Source organism: Pleurodeles waltl, chromosome 3_1 (assembly GCF_031143425.1).
Source record: "Pleurodeles waltl isolate 20211129_DDA chromosome 3_1, aPleWal1.hap1.20221129, whole genome shotgun sequence".
NCBI lineage: Eukaryota > Metazoa > Chordata > Amphibia > Caudata > Salamandridae > Pleurodeles > Pleurodeles waltl.
The window spans coordinates 1,748,341,237-1,748,369,142 of NC_090440.1; the positions used below are offsets into that span (position 1 = coordinate 1,748,341,237).

Here is a 27,906-nt window from a genome sequence, read left to right on the forward strand (position 1 = left end):
CTTGGAAGTATCTATCTTTCAGCTATACAACTGTCTTCTGCTGTCTTGGGGTAACTTCCCCAAGTACCAACCTGGTACTACACTATCCCTATGCTATATACATTTAGCATGACCTCCTCCTTCGCTCTGATTACTTTTGATCGCTTATTACACTTTTCTCCTTTTCTCACTTCTATTCTTCATGCCTTTGGTTTACAACTGTGTATTACCATGGCTCAATGTCCCCGCCCTTTTTCGACTATGGACGCTGATGTTATTGATTTGTCTTTAGTTTTGGGGGTTTTGATGGGAGCAATATTCCTGGTGTGATTGGGCTGCCAGTGTGGGAGGCAAGTAGAAAGGGGATTGATTTGTTTGTCTTCCAACATTGGTGTTGCCACCCTGGCTAAGTATAATGTCACTGTACTTTTTCACATTGTTTTATAAGCAGACAATATGATCCTTTTTCAGAGCTAACAAACACTGAAGTCATGAAGGCTAGTGACTAAGGCCCTGATTTATACTTTTTGGTGCAAAACTGCACTAACGCAGTTTTGCACCAAAAAGTTTAGCACCGACTTGCACCATTTCTGTGCACCAACCAGGCACCATATTTATGGAATGGTGCAAGCCGGTGCAAAGAGTAGGCTAGCGTAAAAAAAATGACATTAGTAGGGTGGGGCTGGTGGTATGGAAGAAGGGGGTTTTGCACCAAAAAATGACAGGCAGGTTAGAGTAAAAAAAATTACTCTAACCTGCCTAGAGTAATTTTCTGACTCAAAATCATCCATATCACATGACTCCTGACTTAGAAAAGACAGGAGTCATGCCCACCACTCCAATGGCCAGTACAGGGGACCAGAGTCCCCTGGGCATGGCCACTGCACCCTGTGCCATGTATGGGGCCCATTTCAGGGCCCCATGTGGCACTTAAAAAAAAAAGATACTTACCTGTACTTACCTGGGATGGGGTCCTCCATCTTCCGCTGTCCCTCTGCTGTGGGTGGCGGTGTCCCTGGGGCCTGGGGAGGGCACCTGTGGGCTTATTCCATTGTGTTCCACGATGGGAATAGGCCCACAGGTCCCCTAACGCCTGCCCTGACACAGGTGTTAAAAAATGGGGCAAAGCAAGCTTTGCACCATTTTTTTTACCCCCTCCTCCCTCCCGTGCACCATTTTTGCACAGGAGTATAAATATGGCGTTAAGGCCATAGAGTAATTTTTTGCACGGGAACGCCTACCTTGCCACTCATTAAGGCAATGTAGGTCTCCACGTCCAAAAAATGACTTTAACTCCATAAATTTGGTGCTAGACGGGTCGAGCGCCAAAGTATAAATATGGAGCTAGTTTTGCAACAAATTAGAGTACAAAAATGACGCTAATTCGGAGCAAATGGAGTATAAATATGCCCCTAAATCTCCACAATAATTGCCTCACATGGAATATTAGAGGCCTGGAGGACCTCCGCAAGCGAAGACACATACTTGCTTATTTAGATAGGCACAACCTACACTTCGCTCTGTTACAGGAGACACAATTTCTTGGTAAAACACTCACTGCATTTGTGAGACAGTGGGCTTTCTACAGACAATTTGCTACATATTCCGCCTATGCTTGTGGCACAGCAATGCTGGTGCGGAAGGGCCCGCAGTATATTCCACTGGGAGCTTGCAGTGATCCTCCGGGGTGCTACACCTTGATCTGGGGTAGGTTGGCACAATTTTCACTCACCACTGTTAACAGTTATAGTCCAAAAACTGATGACCCCTCCTTCTTTGATAGACTATGGAGCCATATAGTAGATAGTGGATCCACGTGCATTCTTTGTAGAGGAGATTTGACCTGGCTCTTAACACAGGGTTCGATAGAATGCATAGCTCCTCTACCTCCCACAGTGTAGCCGCTCAACATGTACGGAACATTATGGTAGAGCATGAGATGTAAGATGTCTGGCGAACAATGCATCCGCAGATGGCAGAAAGGACCTTCTATTTGGCAGTACATGCTAGCTGGTCTAGGTTGGATTACTGGATTCTGTGTCGAGGGCTTGGGTCGTTGATGCGAAGAACCACACATTTAGTGCCCACCTACTCAGATAACTCCCCGGTCCTCCTGGAGCTGAGCCCCCAATTAATACTACACCAAGTCAACAATAATTAATATGTGCTCATTATAGGCCAAACGTGTGTCAAGGCTGTATATAATGTCTTTTGATCGGCCTGCAACTGCTTTATGATCTCTGGGTAGTTCCGATGTGGGGAAATATTAAACAAGCCAGCATTAGAGGTACACTCTACACAATGGTATGATGTTGCACGGGAGCGTTGTTCTTTTTGATTGCTCGAATTGTTATTTCTCGCACATGATAAATGTACCCTCTTTGGCTTAAACTGAAAACACTAATAAAGAAATCTTTTTAAAAAAAAGATAAAGGTCAGAAGGTTTTGGCAATTGCTTTGAGCACCCCTATGCTCACTGCTATGTGGATGGAAGTGTTTGTGGTGTTTCGTGGTGATAAATGTTGTTGGGTACTGTGAGTTAATGGGATGTATTATTTGCTGTGGTTGTGCGACCTCACTGTGTAATACACCTACCAACCATGTTGAGACCAGAACGTTTTGTTTGTAATACACCTACCAACCATGTTGAGACCAGAACGTTTTGTTTGATAAACACTCTAGATCAGTGGTTCCCAACCTGTGGTCCAGGGACCCCTGGGGGTTTCGCGAAGCTTCCACAGGGGGTCCGCAACTGCTTAGAAAAATTAATAATTTTAACAGATTAGGTCCCCTGCTTTCAGTATGACTCAGTGGAGGGTCCCTGTATTCCAAAAATGATTCAGTGGGGGTCCCCGGTTTCCAGTATTGATAAAGTGGGGGTCCACAGAAGTCAAAAGGGTGGGAACCACTGCTCTAGCTCAATGCTGGGTAGCTGTGACACTAAGCAGCAAGACTTACAATAAGGAACAAGTGTAAAGCATTTAACCAGCATCAAAACCCCTGCAGAAGAAATTAACAGGACACTCAAGAAATCCAATACCAATTTATAAAAATAGACAGCATTTTATGTATTTTTAGACACCACAATGAATAAGATCTAGCTGAGGGGTCCGATTATACAATAATTACAGGTTATAGTAAACATGCACTTTTTTACTTCAATGAGAACACCCGTTGGCAAATTCAACAAATTTGAATCTTTGAAACTTTAAAAAAACAAACATGGGTACGAATCAATGTGGTTATTTTGTGTTACTTTATGCAACCGACTCCGGCAGGGAGCCAGTCAATGGGACCGGCAAGGTCACCAAAAACAGTGATCTCGGAGGGAAAAGCAATGTTCAGGAAGTCCAAGGCACTTTTATCCCTTTACTATAGGTTCCCGTGGAAATCATCCTGTTGTAAGGGGTTTGGGATGCTGAAGATGCTCAAGGATGATGTGGATGTAATGCAGTTGATGGAGTCCTCCTTTGTCTGCTTCTTGGTCCGCAAACTTGGTGAGGTGGTCCTGGCCACATAGGTCGGCATCCCTCAGTTCCTGGCAGAAGTCTAGCCACCACTGGCTACCACTCGCCCAGTATTGCATTTACAGCCAAATCCTTTCATGGGCGATAACTTGCCTTCTGGGTGACTGTTGGGCCTGGCCCTTTTGCAGGGTCATTCCTAAACTTTCTGCCTCCTTCCTCCTATTTTTTCTGACCAGTTTCTGTTGGCTGTAGGACTCTGGGAACTTTACCACTGCTAGCCAGTGCTAAAGTGCATATGCTCTCTGTGTAAATTGTATTGGTGATTGTATTGGTGATTGGTTTATCTCTGATTGGCATATCTGATTGACTAGTAAGTCCCTAGTAAAGTGCACTAGAGGTGCCCATGGCATGTAAATCAAATGCTACTAGTGGGTCTGCAGCACTGATTGTGCCACCCACACAAGTAGCCCTGTAAACATGTCCCAGACCTGCCACTGCAGTGTTTGCGTGTGCAGCCTTGCACTGCCAATTCGACCTGTCAAGTGTACCTACTTGCTAGGCCCAAACCTTTACTTTTTATACATTTAAGGCACCCCTAAGGTAGGCCATAGGTAGCCCTATGAGCGGGGTGCAGTGTATGTTAAAGGTGGAAGATGTACTGATGTGTTTTACATGTCCTAACAGTGAAATACTGCCAAATTAGTTTTTCACTGTTGCAAGGCCTATCTCTCTCATAGATTAACATGGGGGCTGCCTTTAAATAAAGTTTAAGTGCAGTTTCCCTTTGGGAGCAGATGGAGATCTGGAGTTTGGGGTCCCTGAACTCACAATTTAAAAATACATCTTTTGGTAAACTTATTTTTTAAATTGTCTGTTTGAAAATGCCACTTTTAGAAAGTGGGCATTTTCTTGCTTAAACCATTCTGTGACTCTGCCTGCTTGTGTATTCCCTGTCTGGGTCAGACTGACAGTTGGGCTGTTTGTGAAACTTCACTAGACAGTGATACAAAGGAAGGTGGGGTGTAGCCTGGATATCCTGATGAGCCATATGGACTAGAGGGCTCTGCCTGCCCTCACACAATGCAGTCTCCAACCCCCTGGTGTGAGTCCGGAGCCAGGCCTTGTCAAGGCAGAATCTTGTGAACAGTAGAGACTTTCATTTGAAGTTTGCCAACTTCAAAGGCAGAAAGGTGTATAAGTATTGAGCCCAAAACCCAAGACTTTTAGATTTACTTCTGGAACCAAGAGGAACCTCTGCCAAGGAGAAGAGCTGAGGAGAAGTGTTGCCCCTGCCTGTGACTTTGCTTTGTTAGGCTATACTGCAGTTGCTGCTTCTGCCTGAGGAAGGGGACAAAGACTGGACTTTGTGGTATATTCCTACTTTTGAAGAATCTCCAAGGGCTTAGACTGAGCTGGCCTACTAATCTGAAGTCTCAGGGCCATCAAAGACTTCCTCTGCCAGAACCTGGACTCTCTGCTGAGACTCCTGCCCTGCCAGCTGGTGCCCTATCCAGTAACTGGGCTCTTGAAAGGTGAAGCTGGAATAACAAAAATTTTGACTCACCACCTGCAACACAGCTGTAAAAATGACACTCCACCCACCTCGCGGCTGATTTTGAGACACCATCTGCATCGCAGCTGGGAAATCGTTGCATCACTTGCATCACAGCTGGAGAAATTATGCAACACCCGCTTGCGGCTGCTGCAAATGACGCAAACCCTATGCAGCAAAGTTTTCCATCACCATGCGGCCGGACTTCTCACGTAACATTGCTGGGCGTCAAAGTCATTGTGAACCTGCGCGGATCCGAGGTGCCCTGTCCGGAAATCAATGCATTGCTCTCTTGTAGGAGAGAAAAACTATGTATCGCCTACCCGACTGGAGAAGAAACGACGCACAGCCTCACTTGAGAGTAAGGAATTGACGCATCGATTACTTTTCCAACACACGCTTGCCCGTGCGGCTTTATTTTTTACACAAACCAGGTATATTGTGTAAAAGCAACATTTCCATTGTTTTCTATGGAGTAAGATCTTTTTATATTAAAAATTCATATCTTGACTTGTGTATGTTGGATTTTTGTTATTTTGGTCTTGTTTGATTTAGATAAATATAGGCTATTTTTCTAAACTGGTGTGGTGTCCATTTTGTAGTGTCTTTACTGTATTACTGTGTGTGCTATTACAAATACTTTACACATTGCCTTTGAGATAAGCCTGACTACGTGTGCCAAGCTGCCAAGGGGGTCCTGCTTACCCTAATTATCTAAGTGTGTATCTCCATTGCCCTGACTAGAGTGAGGGTCCCTGCTTGGACAGAGTGCAAACTGACTGCCAACCAGAGACCCCATTTCTAACAGTGACCAAGCTGCACTTCGATGACCCTCTTGGGTCCAGCAAATGCCGGACAACTCTGAATGCAAAGTTCTTGTCTCGGGTGCCGCACGGCAATGAGAAACAGCAGCTTGAAGATTTGGGCTACCAACTCTTCAGCTGTTGAGGCCCTGTGCTGTGAACAGGAGGTCAGCCAACTGACCCTTGGAGTCTGTTGCTTCAGCTGGGTTCCTGAGATGGCTTCTCCATGAGCTGGACACAGCAGGCACAGTGACCTCTCCTATGGTAATCAGCAACTGCAGTCCACACCGGTGCAGCCTCTTTTTGCCAGCTCCAGGGTGTAGCTAGGTAGTCCTTCTTCGGTCCTCTTCTCTAGTCCATCGAGATCTGAGTTATGGATGCCAGAGTCACCATATTTATGTTAAGAAAATGCCCTCAGGGTAGGAGTGGTTGGTAGCCAAGGGGCCACTAAGTTCCTTCTATCCTAATTACTACTTCCTGTGAAGTGGGGCATCTGGCTACCATAAGATGCACCAGTCTAACCACTTCCACCATGGCAGAACCCCTTTCCAAAGCTCCATGGCCCAACTCAGTAGTTTGGCTACCATGGAGCTACACATCCCTAAAAAAACAGTTTGGCAAACTGGTTTTCCCTTCCCGAGTGCCATCTTGTCTACCTCAGCAATAGGGCAGCACCTCTTCCCAAGTGATCCTCATTTGCTCTTCAAAGGCAGCTTCAGCATACTTAGGTGAGAAGTGAGGGCAGCTGTGCAACCACAAACTTTGTGAATCAATGTCCGGGTAATGAGATTAGAATAAGCAACATCTTTTGAAGCCAGTCATTAAAACAGAGAACAGAGGCCCTCATTCTGACCTTGGCGGGCGGCGGAGGCCGCCCGCCAAAGTCCCGCCGTCAGGTTACCGTTCCGCGGTCGAAAGACCGCGGCGGTAATTCTGACTTTCCCGCTGGGCTGGCGGGCGGTCGCCTTCAGACCGCCAGCCAGCCCAGCGGGAAAGAGGCTTCCACAATGAAGCCGGCTCGGAATCGAGCCGGCGGAGTGGAAGCTGTGCGACGGGTGCAGTTGCACCCGTCGCGTATTTCACTGTCTGCGCAGCAGACAGTGAAATACATGTAGGGGCCCTCTTACGGGGGCCCCTGCAATGCCCATGCCAGTGGCATGGGCACTGCAGGGGCCCCCAGGGGCCCCGCGACCCCCCCTACCGCCATCCGGATCTCGGCGGTCCGACCGCCGGGATCTGGATGGCGGTAGGGGGGGTCGGAATCCCCGCGGCGGTGCAGCAAGCTGCGCCGCCGCGGAGGATTCAATGGGGCCGCGGTACACTGGCGGGACCCCGCCAGTGGTGCCGGTCCGACCGCGGCTTTACCGCCGCGGTCGGAATCCCCATTGGAGCACCGCCGGCCTGTCGGCAGTGCTCCCGCGGTCCTCCGCCCTGGCGGTCAAAGACCGCCAGGGTCAGAATGACCACCAGAAGAGTCTGCTTGTGGCTACAGAGAAAAGCTTTATTTGGAAAATACGTAAAACGTCGTAGAAGAGAAGCCCACAGAACATGTAAGAAACATCCAGGGGCTGGTGTTACAAAAAATACAGTGAAAGAGGAATCCTCTTTAAAACTGTTTTATATTTAGGTTACACAATTGCTCCTATACTCTGAGCTGCAGCTGGAACATTCTGCCACTGTGGAAGCCGGAGACCTAAATATAGTAGTATAGTAAATATTTATGCCTTGTCTAATAGCCATTTGTACTTCAAATACTATTCCTTGTCTTTGATGATGTCTGACCCTTTTGTGCCTTTTTCAGCAAATGGGCAACAATTATCAATTAAAGGATTCATAGAGTATCATAGAAGAATAGACTTTACCTTCTGAACGATTCTGGGGCATATGCCACTACCGTCACACACAACTTGATGCTTTCACTGATAGAAAAGGCCAGATCTTCATTTCCATAACAAAAATCTGAAAATAAAGGAAAATGAAAAACCTCAATCTATTGAAGTGCCAAGAGGATAAAATAGATAAGGAAACATTGTGTTCTGTCTAACTATGCATTTTCTGATGTTTATTTCTTTTGCTTTTTTTCAAAGTGTGTGAAGTGAGGAAATAATTATTCTCCAAAAATGCAAATTTTTTGAAAACACAAGATGGGCAAGACAGAGCTTCTGCCTAAGGCATCTATACAAACCCTCTATTTTCCCCTTTTCACAAAAACCTCACATTCTGCTTCTATAAAGCATTGTTCCCTCAGTCATTTTAACAAACTTTTTATAGTTTCAGTTGCTGATGTCAAAGAAAGCAAAACACTGCTATAATCTGTGCCGTTTGTATACTATTGGAACACTAAGAAGCATTTGCAATTCAATATGTCTCGCATTTGCTTGAGTTAGAGCTATTGGCGTTTTAAATGAATAACTGTACTTTTATTTCCACATAAATTGGTCAACCCTGTTGTATAATTTGATTCTCTCTGCCACATAATTCCAGTGACCTTGTATATAACTAAAGCACTTCCATTTGCCTTGCTGCCTCATCTTCAGAGTGATATTCTGGTATAAGATGATCATGAAGCTTTTGGGCAGTCTCTCACTGATTCATCTTTCGTGTTGGAAGCAATGAATAAATGTATTTGAGCATCACAGATGTGTCATAATGGTACAAGATTAACAACCAAACTCTTCCTATAAAGAATAGGAGCAGCCCATCTGGAACAATAAGGCCCAGATTTAAAAGGGCCTAGCGTCTCTTTCCGCCACATTAGCATAATTTTTTATGACGCTAATGTGGCTCAACGAGGCCAAAATCACTGTGCCATTTTGTAAGTCCTTGCGCCACATTATGTCTGCGCAAGGCATAATGTATGCAAGAGGGGCGTCCCCCGTTAGGACGACCGCAAAAATGGCACAAAGAAATCTAAAAGATTTCTTTGTGCCATTTTTAGGCATTTTTAACACCTGCTCAGAGCAGATGCAAAACGCACTTTTGTCCTAGCCAAGGCTTGTTGGTGACTTCCAACAAGAAATCCGATCTGCAACGATCTTCACGTCGTAGGACATCCTTTGCATCATGCAGGAACCCCCTGGCATCTTCCTACGGTGCATTTCTGCAGTCTTCGACTAACTGTGGACTCTTCTTTTGCACCCTCTTCTGGGTTGGCAGGGGCTCCTGTCCTTCCTGGAACTTCTTTAGACTTGTGGACTTGGTCCACTTCTTTTGCAGGTCTTCAGGTCCAGGAATCCAGCAGCTGTTGTTTGCAGACTTGACTGGTTACTGCAATAATCCATATTACGAGGTGTAGTGTGTCCTAAGGAAACTTGCAGCACTTTACTTCTGCTTTTCTGGGCTCTGGGGTGGGGTAATTTCCTTACCTTTACTGTAGTCTTACTCTCCCAGCGATTCTGCACACATTACACTTGCCTAGGGGAGAATTTGTGATTCGCATTCCACTTTCTTAGTATATGGTTTGTGTAGCCCCTAGACCTATTTTCTCCCATTGCAATCAATAGCATTTCCTATTGCTTGCATTGTTCTATGACTATTTACTTGTCTAATTTTAGTGTCTAGTGTATATATTGTGTATAATACTTACCTCCACAAGGAGTATTGTCTCTAAGATATTTTTGGTACTGTGTCACCCAAATAAATACCTTTATTTTTGGTAACACTAAGTATTGTCTTTACTTGTGTATGAGTACTGTGTAACTATAAGTTTGTATTGCATGAGCTTTGCATGTCTGCTAGTTCAGCCTAAGCTGTTCTGCTATAGCTACCTCTGTCAGCCTAAGCTGCTAGAACACTACTACATTTCACTAATATGGGATAACTGTACCTGGTATAAGGTGTAAGTACCAAATGTACCAACTACAAACCAGGCCAGCCTTCTACATCAGGTAACCTAAGAAAGGTAGAAATGGCAGATAAATACTCTTTAAGGGTGCCCAAAGCAGAGCCCTGCTGGGCTAAGGAAAGACTGAAAAAAGGAACCTCGGATAGAGGGGCCGAGAGGGGATCAACAGATTTGTTGGTGCACCATGCCACAAATTGATGTCAACAACAGGCATATACAGTTTTGGTGGAGGGACGCCTGGTTGCCAAGATAACATCACAGACTTTGGGTGGAAGATCAAAAGTCGTCCTTTGTCGCTGCTGAATCTCCACGCATGAAGGCGGAGTTTGGACAGGTTCGGGTGAAGAACCGTCCCCTGTTGCTGTGACAGAAGATCCGCCCGAAGAGGCAGTCTGAGTGGAGGATCGATGGCCAGGCTAAATAGCTCTGGATACCATACTCTCCATGCCCAGTCCAGAGCCACCAAGATGACTTGGACCTGGTCGTTCCTGATCTTCTTGAGAACTCTGGGCAGAAGTGATATAGGCGGAAAGGAGTAAAGGAGGCCGGAGTCCCACTTGAGACGAAAAGCGTCTCCAGGCGAGTGTCGCCTTGAAAACTCCAATGCGCAAAACAGCTAACACTGCCCGTTCTCCGCGGAGGCAAACAGATCTAACCAAGGCTCTCCCCACTACTCAAAGAGACCTTGAGCCACCGCCGGATGGAGATGTCATTTGTGATCGGCTGTGCATCGACCGCTGAGGTTGTCCACTCTGGCGTTGAGAGAACCCGCCAGATGTTTAACCACCAGGGTAATGACCTGATGTTCCAGCTATGTCCAGAGACGTAGGGCCTCTTGAGAAAGGGTCCACGAACCTACTCCGCTTTGTTTGTCGCAGTACCACAAGGCAGTAGTATTGTCTGTGAACATCTGCACTACTTTCCCTTTGAGAGAGGTAAGAAATGCTTTCAACGCCAGCCTGATCCCCCTGAGCTCCAGAAGATTGATATGGAGCCCAGACTCCGCCGAAGACTAGAGGCCTCTGATCTCCACCTCTCCCATGTGGCTGCCCCAACCCAGAAGTGACACATCGGTCACTACAGATAGATCTGGTTGGGGAAGGGAGAGGGATCTGCTGTGGACCCAATGTGGATTCGAAAGCCTCCACTGCAGGTCTTTCGCAGTCTCCGCCGAGATCTGGACCATGTCGGAGAGATTCCCCAGATGCTACGCCCACTGGAACTTCAAGTCCCCCTGCAGAGCCTACATATGCCATCTGGCATGTGTCACTAGCAGGATGCAGGAGGCCATGAGGCCCAGAAGCCTCAGAGTTAGTGTAGGAGGCCGGCCTGGCTTATAGTGGGTACCTGATGGTACTTGCACCTTGTGCCAGGTCCAGTTATCCCTTATTAGTAGATTAGTAGTGTTCTAGCAGCTTAGGCTGATAGAGGTAGCTATAGTAGAGCAGCTTAGGCTGAACTAGGAGACATGCAAAGCTCCTACTATACCACTCATATCACATAGGTACTATATCATAAGAAAGACAATATTCAAAGTTACTAAAAATAAAGGTACTTTATTTTACTGACAATGTGCCAAAAATATCTCAGAGGATATACTCCCTTAGGAGGTAAGTAAAATACACAAACCAAAATTAGGTAAGTAAAAGAGTCAGAAAGTAGTGCAAACACTGTAGAATACAATAGGATGCAATAGGCCTAGGGGCAACACAAACCATATACTATGAAAGTGGAATGCGAACCACAAATGGACCTCTAGGCTAGTGTAGTGTGTAGAGGGTTGCTAGGAGTGTAAGAAAACACTAAGGGTGTCCAAGATACCCCACCCCAAGACCCTGGAAGGTAGGAGTAAAGTACTACTATTTCCCCAGAAACAGACTCAATTTGTGATAGAGGATTTTGCAAAGACCACAACAGACTGCAAAGCACTGAAGATGGATTCCTGGACCTGAAGACCTGCAAAGGAAGGAGACAAGAGTCGTGAAAGTGTCCAGATGGGGCAGGAGCCCACTAAACCCCGGATGAAGGTGCAAAATGGCTGCCTCCGGATGGAAGAAGCTGAAGATTCTGCAACAATGAAAGGTGCTAGGAAGTTCTCCTTTGTGCAGAAGATGTCTCACGGAGTGCTGGAGAATGCAGAGTTGTTTCTTTGGCAAAAGACCGCAAACAAGCCTTGCTAGCTGCAAGAGTCGCAGTTGAAGAAAAAGGGTGCTGCCCGGGCCAAGAAAGGACCAGGGTGTCGCCACTTGGGAGAGGAGACAGAGGGGGCCCTCAGCAACGTAGAGAGCCCACGCACAAGAAGGTATCACCCGCAGAAGTCCTTGAACACAGGTTCAAGGCGACTGAGCATGGCGGTCGTCTCAACACTACAAAACAGGGTCTCACAAAGCCGGAGGTAAACTCATGGAGTTGAGCAATGCAGGACCGAGTGCTGGGGACCTGGGCTTGGCTGTGAACGAAGGATTCCTTGGAAAGGTGCAGAGAAGCCCTAGCAGCTGCAGTTCACGCAGTGCACAGGATTACTGTCTGGAGAGGGGAGGCAAAGACTTACCTCTTCCAAATTTGGGCAGTTGGACCACTGGACAGTCTGGGTCACTTGGGTCCACCACCTGTGTTCCAGGGGCCACGCTCGTCAGGATGAGAGGGGTCCCAGAGTACCGGTGATGCTGAAGTTTGGTGCCTGCTGGAGCAGGGGGAAGATTCTGTCGACCCACAGGAGATTTCTTTGTGACTTCAAGTGCAGGATGAAGGCAGGCAGCCCCCAAAGCATGCCTCACCAGGAAACAACCGAGAAAGCCGACAGGATTAGGCACTACAATGTCGCTGGTAGTCTTCTTGCTACTTTTTTGCAATTTTGCAGGCGTCCTGGAGCAGTCAGCGGTCGATCCTCGGCACAAGTCGAAGAGAGAGGTGCAGAGGAACTCTTGCAAGTCGTTATCTGAGGAAAAGCCCACAGGAGAGACCCTAAATAGCCCTCAGAGGAGGTTTGGCCACCTAGTCAGGTAAGCACCTATCAGGAGGGGTCTCTGACGTCACCTGCTGGCAGAGGCCTCCAGAGTGCCTCCAGAGTGCCCTCCCACCTCTGCATCAAAGATGGCAGAGGTCTGGGACACACTGGAGGAGCTCTGGTCACCACCCCTGGGGTAGTGATGGACAGGGGAGTGGTCACTCCCCTTTCCTTTGTCCAGTTTCGCACCAGAGCAGGGACTGGGGGTTCCCGGAACCGGTGTAGACTGGCTTATGCAAGGAGGGCACCATCTGTGCCCTTCAAGGCATTTCCAGAGGCTGGGAGAGGCTACTCCTCCCCAGCCCTTAACACCTATTTCCAAAGGGAGAGGGTGTAACACCCTCTCTCAGAGAAAATTCTTTGTTCTGCCTTCCTGGGACTGGGCTGCCCAGACCCCAGGAGGGCAGAACCCCGTCTGTGGGCTGGCAGCAGCGGTAGCTGCAGAGAAAACCCCAGAGAGCTGGTTTGGCAGTACCCGGGGTCCCTAGTGGAGCCCCGGGGATGCATGGTATTGGCACCCCAATACCAGATTTGGCATGGGGGGGGCAATTCCACGATCGTAGACATGTTACATGGCCATATTTGGAGTTACCAATGTGAAACTACATATAGGTATTGACCTATATGTAGTGCACGCGTGTAATGGCGTCTCCGCACTCACAAAGTCCGGGGAAATGGCCCTGCACTATGTGGGGGCACCTTTGCTAGTGCAAGGGTGCCCTTACACTTAGTAACTTTGCACCTAACCTTCAGCAAGTGAAGGATAGACATATAGGTGACTTATAAGTTACTTAAGTGCAGTGAAAATGGCTGTGAAATAACATGTGTGTTATTTCACTCAGGCTGCAGTGGCAGTCGTGTGTAAGATTTGTCTGAGCTCCCTATGGGTGGCAAAAGAATTGCTGCAGCCCACAGGGATCTCCTGGAACCCCAATACCCTGGGTACCTAGGTACCATATACTAGGAATTATAAGGGCGTTCCGGTGTGCCAATTAGAATTGGTAAAAATGGTCACTAGCCTATAGTGACGATTTTAAAGGCAGAGAGAGCATAAGCACTGAGGTTCTGGTTAGCAGGGCCTCAGTGACACAGTTAGTCACTACACAGGTACACACATTAAGGCCACAAACTATGAGCGCTGGGGTCCTGCCAACAGGATCCCAGTGAGACAGGCAACAACAAACTTACATACATGTAAAAATGAGGGTAACATGCCAGGTAAGTTGGTACTTTCCTACACTTAACAAATGCAGGAGGTCCGCTGTAGTACGGAGGTGAGAGACAACAGCCTGGGGTGAGCCCACCTTCAATGGCCAGTCGTCGCGGTAGGGGAAGACTGAAACCCCAGACCCGCAGATGAGCTGTGACCACCGCCTTCGCCCTGGTGAACAGCCCAGGGGTGCTAGAAAGGCCAAAGGGGAGCACCGTGAACTGAAAATGCTTGTGGCCTACCGTGAGCCGCAAGTAACAACTGTGGGCAGGAAGGACAGGAATATGGTAACCTCCAAATCCAATGTTACCACCCAGTCTCCTGGGTCCAGGGCACTAGAACCTGAGCCAGAGTGAGCATTTTGAACTTCTCCTTCCTGAGGAAGAGATCGATGGACTATGTCCTTTTTGTGCACCAGAAAGTAGCAGGAATAACGACCAGGACCTACTTCTGGCCCAGGGACTCTATGGCTCATTTGGCCTTGTGGAGAAGTGCCAGCTGATCCTCTGATCTACCCCTCCATCTGATCGTCGGATGGTGGCATGGATGAAGGGGTAGTCTCGAAGGGGAGGAAGTAGCCCCTTCTGAATGTTTGCAAAACCCCTCTGTCTGACGTGATGGACTGCCAGCGGGGTAGGTGATGGCGAATCCTGCTCCGACTGGTCACTTGTGGGGAAGTGTCAGACCAGGAAGGTTTAGAAGCCACTAAAGGGGGTTTGGAGGGGGCAGTGGACTGGGTAGACCGCTTTCTCCATAATTCATGAGGACGATAGATCCCCTGACCATGCAGAGGCTGGGCAGCATGCACAGCATGGTGGCTGGAGAGAAATGGACATGGATTGGCACCCCTTCTGTGGCCTCGAAAAGGGTGAAAAGATGACTGAGGGGGGTGAGGGGCAGCTGTGAGGCCCAAGGACCTGGCTGTAGCCTGGCACTCCTTAAAGTGCTTGAGTACTGAGTCTGCTTTGTCTCCTTAGAGACGGTGCCATCAAAGGGCATGTCCATAAGGGTGGATTGGACATCCCCCAAAAAGCTAGAGGTCCTCAACCAGTCGTGGCACCTCAAGGCCACTGTTGATGCAACCGATCTGCCTAGTGAGTCGGTCGCATCCAGCCCACATCACATTGTGAGCTTTGCTGCATCCCTCCCATCAGCAACAGCTTGGGAGAGATTGGTCTGGGCCCCCTCCATGACCTGTGGCACACCTGTGCAACCATGTCCCATAAAGTATGGTTGTAACGGCTTAAAAGGCATGCAGTTCTCACAGACCGCAATGCCAGGCTGGAGGAGTGTAGGAGTCTGGCCTGATGTGTGGTTAGGTACTTATGGTACTTACACCTTATACCAGGTCCAGGTATCCCTTATTAGTGTAGTCAGTGCCTAGAAGCCAGGCTCTCTAGAGGTAGCTGTGGATCAGCAGCCAAGGCTTATCAAAGAGACTTGTGAAGCTCATGCAATACCCCTGTAGTCACACTTAGAAGTTACACACATTAAAGAAAACACTCAGTGTTACAAAAATAAAGGTACTTCATTTTGGTGAAACAAATACAAAAAATGTAGATGCTATATTCCCTTATGAGTTAGGGAATACACAAATTATATACACTAGTATGCATAAATAGGCATAGAAGCAGTTAGAAAACAGTGCAATTAGTGAAAATCACAATAGAGAGAAATGGCCCTGGGGGAGCACAAACCATATACTTTGAAAATGGAATGCGAAGGTCGGTCCCCCACCTAGGTAAGTGTAGTGTGTAGAGGGGAGCTGGGAATACTAAGAAAGACCAAAGGAAAGTACCACAGCCCACCCCAGCGACAAGGAAAGCAGGAGTAAATCACTGTAAATTCCCCAGAACACACACAGAGAAAAGAATAATGAACAACCCAGAAGTGACTGCAAGACACCAACAGTGGATTCCTGGACAAGAGGACATGTGGAAGAAAGGGACCAAGTCCAACAAGCACAGCAGAGTACAGGAAAGGGAGAAGCCTCTACCCACCAGACTGAAGGTGCAAGAGGTGAGTCGATGGTGGAGAAGGAGTCAGCACTGCACCCAAGAAGACAAAGTCGCGATCCTGGAGGATGCAGTTGATGTCCCACTCCGGAATGAGGATTGCAGTCGGGTTTGCGTCTTCGGATTCCGCAAACAAGCCTTCGCACACGCAAAACTTGCGGTTAGCGTAAGGTGGATCTACCGGGGACCAGGAAGGACACGGTGGACTCTACCCAGGAGGAGGAGTCAGAGGGGGCCCTCAGCAACACAGAGGGCCCACAGTAGACCAGGCAGCACCCACAGGAGTACCACAGGACGGGGACACGAAAGTCACAGAAGAGGCCCCACAGCACTACGAAAAGGTCTCCCACTCTGTCGGAGAACCACTCAGGGAGCTGTGTGTCGCAGGATGGAGTGCTGGGTGCTGGAGCTTCAGCATGCCTGACGATCTTGTGGAAAAGATGGCAACAAGCCTTGGCAGCTGCAAAGGATGCGAGGGTACTGTCCTGCGTGGGCAGGCAAGGGCTTACCTCTACCCAAGTTGGACAGCTGGAAGAGAGGACCATCGGGACCACTTCAGTCCACCACCCGTGATACAGGATCCACGCAGCTCAGCAGGCTCCTTCAGCCCAAGGGAGATTCCTTATTTCTTTTGATGCAGGCTGAAGATGGACTATCCTCAGAGGATGCACGACCGGGGAAATGTAGCAATTGCTGGAAGGAGCCAGAGATACAATGTTGCAGGAGGCTTCTTACTTCTTTGTTGCAGCTTGTCGTGTCCTGGAGCGTCCACATGCAGTTTCTTCAGTCAGAAGTCGAAGTGGAGGGAGCACAGGATTCCTACTGGAGTCTTGCAATCCGAATCTGAGGAACCACCCAAACGAGAGACCCTAAATAGCCCTGATAGGGGGATTGGTCACCTAGCTGGGTGACCACCTATCAGGAGGGGGCTCTGATGTCACCTGCTGGCACTGGCCACTCAGATGCTTCCAGAGTTCCCTGCCAACTTTGAATCCAAGATGACAAAACCCAGGGACCATCTGAAGGAGCTCTGAGCCCCACCCCTGGGGTGGTGATGGACAGGGGAGTGGTCACTCCCCTTTCCCTTGTCCAGTTTCGTGCCAGAGCAGGGACTGGGGGTCCCTGAACCGGTGCAGACTGGTTTATGAAAGAAGGGCACCAAATGTGCCCTTCAAAGCATTGCCAGTGGCTTGGGGAGGCTACCCCTCCCCAGCCTGTAACACCTATTTCCAAAGGGAGAGGGTGTAACATCCTGCTCTCAGAGGAAATGCTTTGTTTTGCCTTCCTGGGACTGAGCTGCTCAGACCCCAGGAGGGCAGAACCCTGTCTGTGAGGTGGCAGCAGCTGTAGCTGCAGTGCAAACCTCTGAGTGCTGGTTTGGCAGTACTGGGGGTCCATGGTGGAGGCCCCAGGATGCATGGATTTGGCTCCCCAATACCAGATTTGGAATGGGGGAACAATTCCATGATATTAGCCATGTTACATGGCCATATTCAGAGTTACCAATGTGAAGCTACATATAGGTATTGACCTATATGTAGTGCACACGTGTAATGGTGTCCCCGCACTCACAAAGTCCCGGGAAATGGCCCTGAACTATGTGGGGGCACCTTTGCTAGTGCAAGGGTGCCCTCACACTTAGTAACTTTGCACCTAACCTTCAGCAAGTGAAGGTTAAGACATATAAGTGACTTATAAGTTACTTAAGTGCAGTGCAAATGGCCGTGAAATAATGTGTGCACTATTTCAAGCAGGCTGCAATGGCAGGCCTGTGCAAGGGTTTGTCTGAGCTTCCTATGGGTGGCAAAAGAAATGCTGCCGCCCATATGGTTCTCCTGGAACACCAATGCCCTGGGTACCTAGGTACCGTATACTAGGGATTTATAAGGGGGGTCCAGTGTGCCAACTGAAATTGGTAAATGAAGTCACTAGCCTACAGTGACGAATTTAAAAGCAGAGAGAGCATAAGCACTGAGGTTCTGGTTAGCAGAGCCTCAGTGACACAGTTAAGCACTACTGGCAACACACACATTAGGCCACAAACTATGAGCACTGGGGTCCTGGCTAGCAGAATCCCAGTGAGACAGGCAAAACACACTGACATATAGGTTTTTATCTATGAGCACTGGGGTCCTGGCTAGCAGGATGCCAGTGACACAGTAAAAACACACTGACACACACTAACTAACAGGCCAAAAGTGGGGGTAACCATGCTAGAAAGAAGCTACTTTCTCATATTGGTTGTACAGGGTCACGTGGATAACCCGTCTCTGCTGCTGCAACAGGAGGTTTTCCCAAAGCGGTAGCCGGATTGAAGAACAAATGTTAACGGCCATAAGTGTTGGGTACCACACTCTCCTCACCCAGCCCAGAGCCCCAAGATGACTTGGGTATGGACTTTCATGAGTTTTTTCAGCACTCTGGGCAGGAGAAGGGGGAGCCGGAAGGAATACAGGAGTTCAGAGCCCTAGTGGAGGTGGAAGGAGTCTCCTAGAGCAGACTGCCTTGAGAAATCCAGCATGTAAAAGCTTTGAAACTGTGGCTCGAGCCAAGGTAGTCCACATTAGTGGAAAACACCCTCTGCCATGTAACTGCCATTCATGAACCAATATGCAACAGCGTCTGAGTTTGTCCATTCTGGGGTTTTAAGATCCTGCCATGTGTTGGACGCCCATTTCGGAATGGGCGTGAGCCCCGGAAAGTTGTAGAGGGGCACAGTCACATCAGGTACGGATCTGCCAATAATAACCTGACTGGAAGTCTCCTCAGATATATGTGGCCGAAAGGCACTCCAGAGAGATCCATTGGGGTACCAAAGATTCACAGCATGACCTCCTTGAAGGTCTGGATCTGCTGCACCATCGCTGATGTGCCCGGACTTTAGGGCTTGATCAGGACTAGGTCCAGGATCAGTTCTGAGGTAGGCAACTGAGACCACAACCTCAAAGTATCCTGACGTCTGTGTGACTTCTCCTAGTGACAGTGGCAGGAAGAAGGAGAGTTATTTTGGTGGTCTTATGGTTTTTTTTTCCCTTTGGCTTACCTGAGAAAATTAAGTGTAAAGACCTCTCTCAGGAGTGGCCTCTAGAATAAGAATGCATCTGCGTTCTAACTTTGACTAGCCTTCCAAGCCTTCATATAGTGCTTGGTGATATAGATTCATCTGAATGCAGTCATCACAAGACTTTCAGTCATGCGAGAATTCCAAACACAAGAGACAGAACTCATGGTGTCAATTGCTGATATCTGTGTGTGGCATTCACTGCAGGGTGTAAAGCAAGACCCTTGCACACTGTAAAAGTTTGACATTTTTTTGAAAAATTAAGACTGTCAGACTCTGGATCTATGCTGGAAGGCACAGAAAGAAGGGAACTGATATCGACATTTGGAGGTGGTGGTTATATTACAGTGACATCACTTCTGGAGTGGGGCGGACTTGATATGGTGCAACAAAATGTCACCTACTGGTGCACAAGGACATTTCAGAGAAAAATCTGTGGATCCAGGCTCGTGCCTTGAGGTATTCACAAAGTGAGGAATCTGTTGTTAGAATTATCATTCAGATATATTTATATCAGTTAGTAAGATAAGAGAAATGCTTGGTGCTTGGTGCTTGGAAGCATGCTTGGGTATAGCCATCAAAAATATTCTTTAGTACCCAATGACTTGAGAGGTCTCCCCACTTTCACAAGTTCCAAGATGTCCAGAATGTCAGGTGTATCTCCCTCCAAGGATTGCAGGAGGTCGAATAGGCACTGCGCTGATACCCCTTTGCTTGACCCATTGTTTGCAGCATCCTGCATAAGAAGAAAAACAAACAACATGTTAAAGCGTGCCTCTCCAGATAAAACATGTATACAAGGTTTTGCTCTTCCTATCACACCTGTTTGGTGTTTGGCCACCTACAAGTTAATTTCAAAGTGACCATAATTAAAACTATGGCCCTGATTCTAAGCTTGGCGGGCGGCGGTAGCCGCCCGCCAAGCGGGAACCGCCAGAAGACCGTACCGTGGTCAAAAGACCACGGCGGTCATTCTGGGTTTCCCACTGGGCTGGCGGGCGACCGCCGAAAGTTCGCCCGCCAGCCCAGCGGGAAACACCCTTCCCACCAGGAAGCCGGCTCAGAATGGAGCCGGCGGAGTGGGAAGGTACGACGGGTGCAGTTGCACCCGTCGCGAATTTCAGTGTCTGCAAAGCAGACACTGAAATTCTTTGTGGGGCCCTCTTATGGGGGCCCCTGCAGTGCCCATGCCATTGGCATGGGCACTGCAGGGGCCCCCCGGGGCCCCACAACACCCCATACCGCCATCCTGTTCCTGGCGGGCGAACCGCCAGGAACAGGATGGCGGTATGGGGTGTCAGAATCCCCATGGCGGCGCAGCTGCGGCGCAGCAAGCTGCGCCGCCATGGCGGATTCCCATGGGCAGCGGAAAGTCGGAGGTACACCGCCGGCTTTCCGCTTCTGGCCGCGGCTGTACCGCCGCGGTCAGAATGCCCGCCGGAGCACCGCCAGCCTGTTGGCGGTGCTACCGCCAACCTCCGCCATGGCGGTATTTACCGCCAGGGTCAGAATGACCCCCTATAACATTTATTTTATTGGTTTATATTGGTAAATACAAAGACATTTTCATGAAACAATGCATTGGATATTAGAAGGAAAACATGCCAAATACATTTTGATTTAACATATATATGTATGTATATATATATGTATATATATATATATATATATATATATATATATATATATATATATATATATATATATATCAAAAAAAGGGATTCTCTTTCAAATTTTAAAAGAGAAAAACCGCACTCCATCGTTGTGCCATAAATCATTCAGTTTTAATTCCATTAGTGAAATCACAACAGAACAAACAAGCAGAAATCTCCTGACGCGTTTCGGTCACACCGGACCCTGAATGATTTATGGCACAACGATGGAGTGCGGTTTTTCTCTTTTTGAATTTGAAAGAGAATCCCTTTTTTTGCAATATGGTACGTCCTGCCTAAAATCTGCACCACTGGAGGAACAAGTGCGCCGCAAACACGCTTTTCAGGACAACCTTTCATTATATATATATATATATATATATATATATATATATATATATATATATATATATAAAACGTAAACAAAATAGAAAACATATTCTATCCACATTCACAAATTTGACCCTATATGGATTATTTTAGGCATACATTTCACAGCCAACAGTCATTTCCAAGGTGAACCAATATCAAGGAATGCCTAATAAGAACCTTAACATCACCCCCTGTAAATATAATACTTGACACATTGGTCTCTGTATCAAGCCTTTTACAGCAATCTACTCACAGCTCATACCACAACTGCACAATATTTCTAGTCTGGAGAACAGCAAGTAACTTTACAAGTTACAGAGGGATTTGCTGATATTCTGATGAATGTTAGGGTAATCAATTACTTTTTCATCTGTTTGTTCATGCTGCCTCCAACATAATCTGTTTATGAATCAAGTGGTAAAATATGATCATTTGCTATTTGCCAGGTAATTGTCTTGAGTATACAAAAAATAATGGTTAAGGTTTTACTTTTTACATTCCTAAAATCCTAATTGGCTTTACTAGCAATTCTTCTCCATTGTTGTGATCAGTTCAACAGCTAAACTAAGAAGATGACCACTGTCTTCATAAGTCAAAACTAAAATATACTTTTACATAGACTACTCAGGCCGGTACTTGCTTTAAGAGTTCATTGTGATAAGGAGCCACTGATCTTAGTATTAGATCTAGTCTATGCAACAAAGGTGCCTTCCATGCATAGTACACACAAAGGTTCCCTTTCAACATACTTTTAATGTCAGTTATGTAGATTAACTTCTTAAATGTTTCTCCACCCAAAAATCGTCCTTTAGGATTGAGCTTTATGAATTTGAACTTAGACTTAAGTAAAAACTAGTCTCATAAATATAGGGAAATCAAAGACTCTGTATTTGTTGGTCACTGACTTCTTGGGAGTCCATAGCTACAAAATCCAGCTAGGCTCTTGAAAATATCCAATTTCAAATTTCTGCTAAAACAATTTTAGGGCATGTGAATGCACAGGAAATTATGCAATTGAAATAGAGTATTTGGGAACGATGATGAAAGGCAGGATCCTTTTGGTTTCTTGGAATGGGAGGTTGAGAGTCATGTCATGCGAGTAAGAACATGAATGCAAAGGAGTGATTTTAGTAGTACCTCAATTGTGTTTGTTGAGAGAGCTTATTGTTATTGGATTGATTGTTACAGAATGAATGGAACACCATAGATTTGGATGCAAGTTTTAAGTACTGTAGGTGTGCTTTGGACTTGTCTTTTAAGACAGCTTAAGTTATTTGGGTGATTTAAACTACTGCCTAGTGGTGTTTTTCTTTGCTTAGATTTTTTGAAACTTTTAGGACAGTTGACCAAGGCCTGAACATACTTAGGGACATACTTAGGGAATCATACACTATGTTGTGATTCTCTCATGAGTTGTCATATATGTTCATCTTGCGTGGAGAACAAAGGCACACAGGGAGTATAATATCATGAAATCCTATTAAAGACCTTTGGTGGCAGTACAGTGAAACTCTAGTACTAGGAATTGTGAATAATATTAATTTTAAGGTTTGAGTAAGTGAGCATGTTAGCCTTGAAACTGTGATTTTCTGTCAGTTTCCAGTAATTGATTCTATAGCACCAAGTCTTGGATATGGCATCACAGGTTCTAGGGGTTCAAGACAGTTATTGGTTTGAAAAATGTCCTTAAGCTTTCATTTTTAGGTCTGGATAGGTAAACAATGTTCTGACTACTTTGGCTTCAAACTTCTTTTGGAATTGTCCTATTCCTATTACTGACCTTTGGTTGCAGTACAGTGAAAACCTAGATCTCTGAATTGTGAATAATATTAATTTTAAGTATTGACTGAAGGAAGAAGTGTGATTTCTTGCCCCTTTCCAGTGGTTGATACTAAAGCACCAAGTCTTAAAAATGGTATACTGTGTAATAACATCACAGGTTTTAGACGGTTCAGGAAAGGTATTGGTTTGAAAAACTTTCTTGAACCTTAGGCTTTTCATTTTTACTTTTAAGGGTTTCTCAACATATAAATCATGCTAAAAGACCTATTGGGTTATTAGATTGCAAGATCTGTTGTTTTTGTTTTTGTCCTGGATTTATTTAGAAACAATAAGGCCCATATTTATACTTTTTTAGCCCCGCATTTGCGCCGCTTTTTGACGCAAAAACGGCGCAATCTTGCAAAATCCAATTGTATTTTGCAAGTTTGCACTGTTTTTGCGTCAAAAAGCGGCGCAAATGCGGCGCTAAAAAAGTATAAATATGGGCCTAAATATGAGACCTGATTCACAAAGGTAAAGTTAGACCAAAAGTGTAACTTAGACTGAGGGATATATTTATGAGCCCCATGCACCGTCAGAGTGTCAATGTTTGTGACATTCCGGTGGCCCACACTACAAAATCATATCTATATGGCAAAGCTGCGTTGCCCTACTCTGCACCAGGGAGGCATTCCATGGATTGCAGTGGGTTTACTCACGCAATACCAATGGATTTTGACAGATGCCCAAATTTATGAAAGCCTGTAAATCTGGGGATGCACCAAAAACCTATGACTCCCCAGGGCAGGCATGACAAGGAGAAATATTTTTTTTTCTCCTCATTTTTTCCTCTATGTGTGCTGCAGAATGCAGCACACATAGAAAGAGGACAACGCCTCTGTGGATTGTTTCCGTGCATGAAGGTGCCCCTTTCGGCAAAAAAACAATCCTGTTGACAACACAGGCACCCTTACAACATGGTGCAAGGGTGTTGGCGCTATACTGCTGAAAAAACGCCAGTGCAGGGAGAAAGGACAGAAATGCACCGTATTACATAAATACAGTGCATTCCTGTCATTTCACTTTGGCGTATGGCAGCGCAGCAAGGTGACCTCCTGTACTGCCCTATGCCAAATCCCAGTAAATGAGGCCCCTAAGTCTAACTTTACTAATTTTCGGTATTCACACAGGTAAGTTACTACTAGTAAAATGACTAGAAGTAAATATACTAGTAGTAATATGCCTTTGTGAATACTGAAAAGTAGTAAAGTTAGACTTCAGGTCTAAAGTTAGACTTTCGGTCTAAACTTAGTCTTCAGGTCTAAACTTAGGCTTCAAGTGTAAAGTTACACTTCAGGTATAAAGTTAGGCTATAGGTCTAAGCTTAAACTTCAGGTCTAAATTTATACTTCAGGTCTAAGTTTACCTTTGTAAATCAGGCCCATGGTGTTCGGGGTTTTTGCAGATTCAAGCCGCATTTCAAAACCACGATATAGAAAGCAGGATTGTAATATGATGTGGAGATGATATAATTAAATTGAATTAGCAGTTATTTTGAGCTGAATGGTAAGACATACCAGGACATGATTGCTGTAGGTGTTTCATCTTACTCGTAGAATTCAATATAGTAGAAATAGCCCCTAATTATCATGTTTTGTAGATTAGCTTAGTACAGAACTACTATGACAGTAATTCATCAAGAATAAAAGACACATTTTACAATCTGATTATAAGACCTACTTAGAAGGATCTTACTTTTTGAACTTGCTAATTTGTTCCCTTCACTGTCCTCACATGAGGTAAGAGAGCATATAATAAGGATATGTTTTCTGTGTAGCACTAGACTTCACAGAAAGATAGTGAGATTTCAATATATAGCCATGATTCAGAGGAACCTTTAACAATTTATAAATACAGTGCAGTTAGGGGGAACCTATAAATGTATGTAGAATGGGAACATGAGAAAAAAGTCATGCTGATCAGAGTTTGAAAATCATTTTGCATGCACTAAAGGATAATGTTGTGCGGTATAGCACTCTATATAGACTTGAAGTATTTTGTTTTTAGGTACAAAAGAACTCTGAGCATGTGTTTATTGTATCTAGCTACGCAATTATATTTTTGTCTCATGTGGTATTTTGATTAAAATTTGAATGCTACAAATATTAACTGATATTTATTGTGCTTTGTATGCTTACTTTTCACAGCCCTAAAGAAGCTTTGGATAAAATATACTGGTATTACAAATAGATCCCAATAGATCCCAACACAAACAAGAAAAACAGTAACCCAGGCCCTCGTCAGCAGCAGACTCGACTACGGCAACGCCTTCTACACCGGTATCTCATCCAAACTCCTCCAACGCATCCAAAACGCCTCCGCCCGACTCATCCTCAACATCCCTCGCCACTGCCACATCACCCCCCACCTAAGAGACCTTCACTGACTCCCCGTCAACAAGAGGATCACCTTCAAACTCCTCACCAACGCACACAAGGCACTCCACAACACCGGACCATCATACCTGAACAACAGACTCAGCTTCTACACCCCCACCCGGCATCTCCGCTCCGCTAACCTCGCCCTCGCCTCCGTCCCCCGCATCCGACGTAAATCTTCAGGCGGCAGATCATTCTCGTACCTCGCCGCCAAGACCTGGAACACCCTCCCGCCGGATCTACGACAGACCCAGGACCTTCTTTCCTTCAGAAAACTACTCAAGACTTGGCTCATCGAGCAGTAGCAGCACCCTCCCCCCCAGCGCCTTGAAACCCTCACAGGTATGTAGCGCGCTTTACAAATTGACTGATTGATTGAGAAAGGTTTTTTGAAAGAGGATTTTAAAAGGAAATTATCTTTCAATAAAAGAAAAGGCAAAACAAGTGAAGATGTGTGGGTTAATTAATTAATATATAGCTATTTAATAATGAATCCACGCTGATGTATATAAATATATATATGTGTGCATATATATATATATATATATATATATATATATGTATATATAAAAATAAAATTAAATGCACATTAATCTCTAGCAGTTCCTTCAAAATTAATTGAAGTTCATAAAAGGACAACCCCTTGTAAAAAACAAGTTACTTACCTTTGGTAACACCTTATCTGGTAGAGACTATGGTGGTCATTCTGACCTCGGCGGTAAAAGGCGCCTACCGCCGGTCAGAAATCCTCCATAATTCCGCCGCGGTCGCGGTAACCCGCCACGGTCATTCTGACCCGCAGCAGCCAAACCTCCGAAAATCCGACAGCCACAACAGACCGCCAGACCAGCGGTCGGCGGAAAAGTGGAGGTGACAAAACCTCCACCGTCACGCCAACAGAAATACGCCCATGCCATTACGACCCACGAATCCACGCGGCGGTCTTTCAAACGCGGTTTTCCATTGGCGGGACACACCGCCGCGGTCAGAATACACACAAACGAACAAAACTCAGCCACATTGGCCGATTTGAATTCCACACACCTGATACACATACACACACCACTCCCACACACACAATACAATATAAAACACACACCCACATCACCCACAAACCCCTACGACCAAAAATTCAGAAAGAAGCACTGAGAGACACATCAGCGATCACAGAATACCATCACACAGAGGCACACTACACCATCACCCACACAATATCCACACACAAAACAACACACACCACCACACTCAACACACTTAACTACACATACTCCACCCCACACATCATACACACCACTCCATGGCACCCCAAAGACACCCCCGCTTCTCAGACGAAGAACTCAGGGTCATGGTGGAGGAAATCGTTCGGGTAGAGCCCCAGCTCTTCGGCACACAGGTCCAATACACCAGCATTGCCCGGAGGACGGAGCTATGGCAGAGGATTGTCGACAGGGTCAACGCTGTGGGACAGCACCCCAGAAATCGGGAAGACATCAGGAAGCGATGGAACGACCTACGGGGGAAGGTGCGTTCCATGGTATCCAGGCACAACATCGCCGTGCAGAAGACTGGCGGAGGACCCCCACCTCAACCCCCACAATTTACAACATGGGAGGAGGAAGTCTTGAACATCCTGCATCCTGACGGCCTCGCAGGAGTCGGCGGAGGAATGGATACTGGTAAGTTGAAGCTTCAATACTGCTTCCCCCCCACCTGCATGCCAAATCATACCCCAACCCTCACCCCCATCCTCGAACCCCACCCTCACCCCCACCCCCATCCTCACCCCCACCCTCACCCCCACCACCATCCTCACCCCCACCCCCACCACCATCCTCACCCCCACCACCATCCTCACCCCCACCCCCAGCACACCTATTCCCTGCCAATGTCTCACCATCACAACCCACACATCCCAAAACCTAGGCCTGCATGCGTCCACTAAGCATGGACACCCATCACCAAAGCATGCCCAATGCATATACACATCCCCCCCACAAGCCACCCTCACCAAAGCCCCCACACACGAATGCCAGCACTTGGGGACACGGGAACCCACAGATACACCCATATGCCACACATTGAAACTATAACCATACCTCTATACCCCTGCAGGACCCGACCGTCAACACACCGCCACGGAGGGCCCAGAATTCTCCACACCCCCCACCCAAGAGGCCGTCAGCGATGACAGCAGCTCTGTCGACCTGGACACTGATGACCAGCCCGGACCATCGGGGACCTCTGGACAGTCGGTTCCCCTCACACAGGCACAGGCCACTACAGACCCAAACCCCTCTGGGAACACCAGCACAGCTCCCACCCAGCGGGCCCATGCCTCTGTCTCCAGGGCGCGTCAATCTGCGGTGTGTCTACCACTACAGGGCACCCAGGATAACCCACCACCCCAACAACAACAGGGACCTGGGGGCAGTGGTAGTGGGCACACCGGCCAGGGGGCAGAGGCCCAGGGAAACAGGGCAACTCGGAGGGCAGCTGTGCGACAGGGGGGGGGACGGGCCCAGGGAACCCACTCTCCACGAGGCCCTCACCACCATCATGGGAGCATACAACCGCTCCCAGGAGACGATGGCGACGGTACTGGCCCAGTTCCAGGAGATCCAGGTACTGCAGGAGGAACACTATCGGGGGTACAGGGAGGACATCAGAGCCCTCACCTCCACCCTGGTTACCATGGTAGGGCTGCTGCAGGACCTCATCAACACCAGGACGGACACTCAACAACAA

General features: G+C 47.0%; 1 protein-coding gene across 1 annotated transcript in view; it reads right to left on the reverse strand.

Moving 5' to 3' along the window:
• The window catches only part of UNC80 (unc-80 homolog, NALCN channel complex subunit), a 2,774,722-nt gene that overhangs the window by 843,544 nt on the left and 1,903,272 nt on the right, over positions 1–27,906 (reverse strand). Inside the window, exons 45-46 of the mRNA XM_069225668.1 lie at positions 19,536–19,674; positions 7,664–7,760 (exon numbers count right to left, since the gene is read on the reverse strand). Coding sequence (XP_069081769.1) covers positions 7,664–7,760; positions 19,536–19,674 — 236 coding nt within the window. The remainder of the gene's footprint in view (positions 1–7,663; positions 7,761–19,535; positions 19,675–27,906) is intronic.